The 8,267-nt window shown below is 37.7% G+C and overlaps 1 protein-coding gene across 1 annotated transcript; it reads left to right on the forward strand.

Moving 5' to 3' along the window:
• The first annotated feature begins 1,039 nt into the window (after positions 1–1,039).
• slc52a3-1 (solute carrier family 52 member 3-1) lies at positions 1,040–8,042 on the forward strand. The gene is made up of 4 exons (XM_032552773.1): positions 1,040–1,338; positions 2,045–3,079; positions 7,342–7,465; positions 7,614–8,042. Exons 2-4 carry the CDS (start codon positions 2,079–2,081, stop codon positions 7,824–7,826), a joined length of 1,338 nt encoding a protein of 445 aa, XP_032408664.1. The 5' UTR covers positions 1,040–1,338; positions 2,045–2,078; the 3' UTR covers positions 7,827–8,042.
• Positions 8,043–8,267: the final 225 nt, after the last annotated feature.

Consider the following 8,267-nt stretch of genomic DNA (forward strand, 5'->3'; position numbering starts at 1 on the left):
AAACAACATGCTGTAGTTTCACGTTACGGCCAGTAGGGGGTGGTGAAGGTTAAAGGCTTACTGTGTGACAGGAAAGTGGGAAATATTCAATAATCTGCAGTTTAATAGAAGCTAAAAACTATTATAGAAGCAAATACACCTAAATTCAGTGTGTAAGTGACCATAAAAAGTAAAAATAAATGTTTTTTTGCATAATAATTAACTTTTAATGTCTCTGTGTTGCAACAGAGATAGCGTTTAGGTTTTTTTGTTTGTTTTATTATCTGTGCTGTTTATTTACTTTCTTTTCTTTTGTAATTTACATTTAATAAGTCTGTTTTAATTATCTGAAGAAACTTAGTCAAGTGATTTTTTTTGTTGCTTGAAATAAGAAATTTTTCCTTCTAGACTTGAAGTTTACTTTGTACCTATTGATATTCTAGTTTCTAGAATATATTTATAATCAGTAATATTTTATTAATATCAAGCTTTAATATCCTACTGAGACAATTAAGTACAAAAACACTTTAGAAAAATATTCAAAAAAATTATCTTGTCAGAAACAAGCATAAATCTATTTAATATAAGATATTTAATCTTAGATTTCTGTTTTTGCATTGGGGATTTAGTTGCTGACTTGCTTTATTTATTAGTTTATAAATTGTGGATTACTTCTTTTTATTCCTTAGAGAAACTCCTATTAAGTTATAATAGTACTTTTGCTGCAATGTTTCTCTTTTGCTTCTTTTTGTTTTGTTTGTATTTCTTCTAATTCAAGGAAAGCGCTTTGAAATGCCTTGTTACTGAAAATGTGCAATGTAAATAAATGTACCTTACTTCCTAATGTAAACATTTCAGTGAATATAATGTAAAAAAACAAAAAGTCACATTTAAGTACAAATACTGCAATTTGTTTTGCAAATATTTCAAAATTATCTCCTCAAAATCAGTGATTTTGATTGCAAAAAAATCACAAAACTCTGAAGGAATAAATGTTCAATATTATTTAATTTTAAAAAGTACTTATTGAAAGCAAACATAGCTTCCTAATGAATATTCTAATAGCTTGTTGGTGGGTTTTATTGGTACGTTTTGGCACACTGGCCCTTTAAGAACATTCAGGATCTTGACCTATCCAAAAATGGTTCTGATTTTGACCCAGAGTGGTTGGACTTCCTTATCAGCAGTGAATAAAGTGCAGGTTTAGGCCCGGCCCATGGTGCAGCGGACTCTGACCCACTCAGCAGCCGCGCTGTAAGTCCAGCATGTCTGTGCAGAGACAGCCCGTCGCCAACCTCTTTGTCTCCTCATACAATGACAGACGGTCCAGTGCGGCGCTTTGAGGAACTGCAGAAACTTGTAAGTACATTGAAACACCCAGCAATCGTCTGAGTCATTGATTTCCTGAACTGACAGAAAATCAGAGCACAGAAAGTTTTGCTCTGAAGTTTTTGTTGTAGTTTTGAACATTTTAGACCAAAGGGATGTACTCTACTTAAATCAATAAATTAACCTGTGTATGACACAATTTCCTCCAAAACTTCAAAATAAGAGCCCTGAGGCATCTATTCTATACTTTTGACTTAAAAAACTAATTGTAAAGCTAATTAAAATAAGCTGCCAGTGTCCTGTCTGAACGCTGCAGACTATAATTAGACTGGATAATATTAATAAAGGGTAGATGTCAGAATTCTGAGATTAAAGATAATTTGGAGAAGAAAGTCAGAATTCTGAGATTAAAATCTGAATACTGAGATTGAAGTCAGAATATTGAGATTAAAGACATAATTTGGAGGTTAAAGATATAATTTGGAGGGAAAACAAACTGAATTCTGAGATTAAAGACAGAATTTGGAGAAAAAAAGTCAGAATTCTGAGATCAATTAAAAATTCTGAAATTAAAGGCAGAATTCTGAAAAAAAATCTGAATTTTGAGATTAAAGTAAGAATATTTTTTTCTTCAGTGGCACTAATCCTCTTCCTGTCAGTTCAGTGCGTTGTATTAAAGTAACCAAATGAAGCTTTCAGCTCTATCATCTTGATGTTTCTGCGATTCTTCCTGTAGGTATGATCGATCGTTAGACGGATCCGGCTGAAGCATGGCGCTGCGGGTGCACCTCCTGGCCTGCGCCTTTGGCCTGGGCTCCTGGGTGGCGGTGAACGGCCTGTGGGTGGAGCTTCCCCTCATCGTCAACGCTCTGCCTGAAGGCTGGGAGCTCCCCTCGTACCTCACGGTCATCATCCAGCTGGCCAACCTGGGCCCCCTGCTGGTCACCCTCATGCACAAACTGCGCCCCGGTCTTCTCAACGAGCGCGCCGTCATTTACTCCATCCTCTTCATCGGCATCGCCTCCTGCATCCTGCTCGTCTTCTTCTGGGACAAAACTACGGTTGTGGCCGGGGCGTCGCGCAGCACCGCCTTCTTCATCATCACCTTCTTCCTCTCTCTGGTGGACTGCACATCTTCAGTGACCTTCCTACCTTTTATGATGCAGCTTCCAGCTAAATACATCACCACTTACTTCATTGGAGAAGGGTTGAGTGGTTTCATCCCCGGTGTCATTGCTTTGGCGCAAGGCGTCGGCATGGCCAAGTGCGTCAACAGCTCTCACACGTCAGGAAACCACTCAGACGAGGAAGTGTGGTCATTGCAAACACAGTATCTTCCTCCAAACTTCTCCACAGAGGTGTTCTTCTCCTTCCTGGCGGCCATGATGTGCATTAGCTTGGCTGCGTCCATTGGGCTGAACAGGCTGCCTCGGACATACGAGCTGTCTACAGAAAACCTTGTGCCGGACACGGTGGGCCCAATCAGCTCCGGGCTGGACAACCCAGCAGCAGAAACTGATGGCAAGAAAAATGAGCAGGAAGGAAAAGAGAAGAGCAAACCTCTGCTGGCTGAACCACAATACTCCATTTCCGAGCTGGTCTTCATGTACCTCCTTGTGGTTTGGGTCAACGCTCTGACTAATGGACTGCTGCCATCGGTCCAGACGTATTCCTGCATGTCGTATGGGAATCTTGCCTATCATCTGTCTGCAGCTTTGGCCTCAGTGGCCAACCCAGTGGCCTGCACTATTGCAATGTTCTTCCAGAGCAGGTAAAAAAAATACTCTTCACAGAATTTAAGTCATGAAACTCATGAAACATGAAGCACCGCAAAGCGTTGACGCTACACTAAGTGTGTCCAAGCTTTTTGTCACGTACGAGCCGGCCAAAAAAATATCATTTTAAAAATCCAAAATCACCAAAAATACAGGTTTTTTTTTATCTACTCAGCCACAAATTATGCATAAATTATTTTAATTAAACACATAAAGTAATCAGATTTTTTTCTGTAGAATCAGGATCATAGATTTTTGGGTTTGATTGAAGAAAACTCAAAAGTAAAAAAGGATCATTTGAAAGTCTTCATTTGAAAACACTTATTGTATTTATCCAAGTTTTAATACAGCGATGAAAAGCAGTAATCTAGAGCAGTCGTCCCCAACCACTGGGCCGCGGACCGGTACCGGGCCGCGCAAGAAATAACGAACTACTTCCGGATCTTTTATTTTGAAAATCCCAAACCGGAATTTACCGGTTACGTCTTGCGCGTCAAAATTGAGCCAATTGAATGAGTAACAAAACAACATAGGAGTACTGCATGCGCACCACTCCCCCAAATTTCCCCCGTACTCCACTTTAAACACCCTTGCTCTACAGGTAGAGTAATTAGAAATGGGGAATAACAAGAGGACCCTTGCTGCTTGTATTAAATTTCATAAGAAAAACAGAAGTCAGGTGCTACAAATCAACTTCAGTTGATTAATAAACAAAACAAACCAGCAATGAAAAAACTGAAGCTGCCAATCAGAAATGATTCGAACATGGATAAAAAAAATTGTGCAACAGCAGAAAACATTTAAGACATTGCAAGCATGGCTATCACAGCAAAATCTGGGATGTTCAGAAGAAAATAAGAAAAAGACTGAAAGCACAAGATGGCTTATTATTTGGAAAAGTTACCAAAAGACGTTTCTCCATAAAGGAATTTGCCAACTTGCAACTGGTGGAACTTTAAGATTTCTGGTTCACTGACATTTGGACAAATTAGACCAATGTAGAAAAGTTTGGCCATATTACACAAATTGAGGTGATGATTTGGGCTTTTTATAATCCATATCCAAGTTGATCTGGTCACAGGCTGTGTGCTTTCAGAGCCACCAAAGTGAAGAGGCTCATGACTTTCAGCATTCACTTGAGCAATACGCTGACGAATCGTTTTGAGGGGATTTCCACTGTATCTGGATGATCCAAGTATCATGCCTGTCTTGCAAGCTACCTGAATACATTTAGTACTTCAAATCCTGCTGAAGTTGAACCAATTTCCTCGTGGTATGATCTACATCAGAGTCATCTGATCAGATAATCTAATCAGGCACAAATAGACTGTGCTCCTGCTGTTCTGTGTCATTATGTCACAGTAGTTCTGAAATCCAGATTTAGCCTTAGAGCTCATGGTAGTCACAGACCACAGACGAAAGGAGTCATTTTGGTGGGTTGACTTCAACCCCTCATCCTGTGTCAATGTCCCAAAGAACATCAGCAAAGAAGAAAAAGGAAAGCAAAAGAAAAATGAATAATGGTGCGCATTTTCGTCAACCAGATGGAAATGCTAACTCTACTGTAAAAGCAAAACAGTACAACGGCATATTAGGGCCATTATAGATAGAATAAAAAAGTTAATTTCTGCCAAAAAAAACTCAGAAATGTTGAGAATAATTTCTGAAATTTTCTAAATAGATGAATAAATAAAACATCTACATTTTTTTGAAGTTTTTCTAGAAATTTTCTGAGGTTAATCAAAAAAATTCTGAGCTTTTTCTTGCAACTTCTGGAGCTTTGAAATTTCCCTGTTCTTTCTAGAAAATTTCTAAGATTACTCACAAATTTTCAGATGATTTTGGCAGAAATTTAGCCATTTTTCTTTCAATCTACAATGGCTCTAATATGTCATTCTATAATCCTACTACCAGACAAATTTGAAAAATTCCATCAAAGTGGGTGGGGCCAATAGACACTGAGGGGCGTGGCCAAGTTTGGATGAGCAGAGCGATAATTTGTTAGTTGTGATTGGTTCTTTTTCATCCAAGGAATACTCCGGTTTTAATGGAATAGTGAACGTAACATGCTTTGAAAGACGTCGAATTTCACGTCTTTTTGATCTTCTTGGTGTTCCATAGATGAGGAGCAGGAACATCAAAAGTGAATTAGCAACCGACTGTGAGATATAAATGCAAAACACCACAAATTATTGTTTGTTTGCATGAATATATGTGCTCACATCAGTTTCACTTCACGATCAGATTGGTGGCATGAAGACAGCGATACAGAGATGCAGTTTTTGAGCAAAACTGCCTGAAAAGTCACGGTGTTAAAACATCCACATCCCCCATGTGTGTGACGCTTATGGTTCAACTCAAGTAGGGCACCACTAAGCAAGGATTAAACAAGCCTACACAAAAGTCATTTTTACAGAAACACACCATTAAGGTCCAATTTCTACACTTTATCTACAAAAGAGGTTTATTTTTCTGGTCTAGTTACGTTTTAACATAATTTTGCATAAAAATGTCTGCAAACTGAACAAGGAGGACTGAATTTTCCACTTACTGCAGCTAATGGTGGTGCCACAAGCCAGTGAATCAGGGAGTGTGTTTAATTTTTTCCCATGACTGTGTTGACAGCGCAGTGCATCATCAGGACATTAGTCATAAATTCCCCAGGCTCTGTGGGTTGTGGGGTTGCGTCTCTGTGGAGTGGGTTTGCATCAGACAGCTGTCTCTACATCACATCACATCGCTATCTGGGGAGGTTATTTGGTTTCTTTCTCAGGTTTATAAAAAAAACTCTACAAAATTCTTTCTTTATCACAAGTCATTTAGTTTGAAAAGTCACCAGAAAAAAGATCAATTTGTCACCAGGTTTGATTATAGCAACAAAAAATTGTTTTAGTGTATTGACTAAAAATATTCATACCCCTGGCAGATTTAAATTCTTTTCATTTAACTTCTTTTCTGATCGGAAAGGCAATAATAGAACATCATAAAAGGATTAATTAAAATAAAAAATATTTTTTGTTCAGATTTCAATAAAAATGGTTGTTGACTCTTTTCTGGCATTACACCAATCAAGCCATTATCATAAGCTTTCTGCATGTCTCTTCTGGTATACTGACTATTTATCTTTAGTGATGAGCTACACTTTGCCATCACCCTAATGTTTAGCTCAAAAAACTTTCCCCCACCCCAGAATCAATCCGGGATTTTGGCAAGACGTCTCCAAAGGCTGTGTATAATAATAATAATAATAATAATACTTAAAACAATTACTTTAACACAAACTTCATGCAGAAAGACTCCATGCAGGGATTCAAACCCAGGACTTTCTTTCTGTAAAGCAACAATGCAACGAACTGCGCCAACAATATACTCAAAGTATCGTAACTTCAGATTAGGGCTACAGCTAACAATTATTTTTGTTATCAAGTAATCTATAAATTATTCCTACAATTTATCAGTTAATCAGATGAGAAGATTTGCATATTTTGTAATTTTTCAGTTAAGCCCTTTTCATACAATATTAGAAACATATTAAAAGATGCAAACAAGCAATCAAATTCCTTTTACAAATAAGAAAATAAACATTTACACAACATAATATAGCACTGCTTTAGTGCTTGGTCATTTGCAGCAAAGGATGTATGTACAATTTAAAAAAAAAACTTTTAACATAAAAATGTGAAAAGTTGAGTCATTTCTGCTTGGATTAACATCAGAAATAACCTGATAACTCCTTTTTTAAAATTAATTTATTAATAATTAGATGACCAAAGTTTTTTTTTGTTGCTCAATTTGAAGCGGTTGAAGCAAAAACTTGAGGAGTTTTAGGGAAAACATATTTACAAAGTTTCTTTTATTTTAATTGTAAAATGCATAGATTTTTTTTGTACAGTTTAAGTTTAAATACTGCTCTGACTTGTTCTTTCAACAAATGGCCTCTTTTGAGTCTGAATACTTTCAAATTCAAATATACTTTATTGATCCCAAAGGGAAATTAAGTGTTATTATAATCCATTAATTCAGAACTTTTAAAGAGTTACTGTAAATGGTGACGGCTGTTGGCAGGAAATATCTCTGGTAACAGTCTGTATCGCAGTAAATCTGAAGAAGCCTCTGACTCTGTTTTAGTTAATTAATCAATTACTAAATTAGTTGACAATTATTTCTATAAAATCAAGGTGAAACTTCAAAAGATAACCTGCTTTAGTCTTTCATTTATATCAGGAGACTGTAGCTAACTGACTCTGTTTGTATTCAGGTCTCTGATGTTTCTTTGCGTCCTGACCGTGTTGGGTTCAGGCTTCGGCGGCTATAATATGGCCATGGCAGCTCTGAGTCCCTGTCCTCTGCTGCGTGGGTCTGCCCTGGGAGAGGCGATCATTGTGAGTGAAATCACTGAGTCATTATTTGTCCGTGTTTTTATCAGAAAGGTGATAAAGTTCAGCGCCTTCAAGGTTTAACTGTCACTATGTCCCCGTTTAACCACTGAGATAAGCAGGTGAGTCCTCACTCCTGTTTTATCCCCACCAGGTGCTCTCCTGGCTCTTGTTCACTGGGACGCTGTCTTACGTTAAGGTGATGGTGGGAGTCATCCTGAGAGATCGCAGCCACAGCGCCCTCGTGTGGTGCGGAGCTGCAGCACAGGTGGGCTCGCTGGTGGGCTCCGTCACCATGTTCCCGCTGGTTAACGTTTACCGGCTCTTCAAGTCGGGAGACTTCTGCAACACTGAGTGTCCGTTATGACAGTCAGCCTGAAAGTCTCAAGACTCTCAAGTACAGAAACAGATCTGGATGTTTGTGTATTTAATTACTTTATAGCAGCGAAATACCAAAATGTATGACAGAGTGCTAGGGCCAGGCTAAGAAAAAATTAAATAAAAGGTAACACTTTATTTGATGGCGTGTGCATAAGACTGACATGATACTGTCATAAACATAACACCTGTTATGAATATGAAGGAGTACTCATTCATTTTGTAAATAATGGCACTTTTAATGCAAAGCTGCATTAAAAGTGCCATTATTTACCTAATTACACTTCATGACAACAGTCAAATATTCATGAAGTCTCATTCATGTTCATAAAAGTTGTTATATCTTGTTTATGACAGTCTCATGTCAGTTTTGTGCCCACCAATTCAAATAAAGTGTTACAGAATAAAAATATTAAATTACAAAAAAATG

Source organism: Xiphophorus hellerii, chromosome 1 (genome assembly GCF_003331165.1).
Source record: "Xiphophorus hellerii strain 12219 chromosome 1, Xiphophorus_hellerii-4.1, whole genome shotgun sequence".
Classification (NCBI taxonomy): Eukaryota; Metazoa; Chordata; class Actinopteri; order Cyprinodontiformes; family Poeciliidae; genus Xiphophorus; species Xiphophorus hellerii.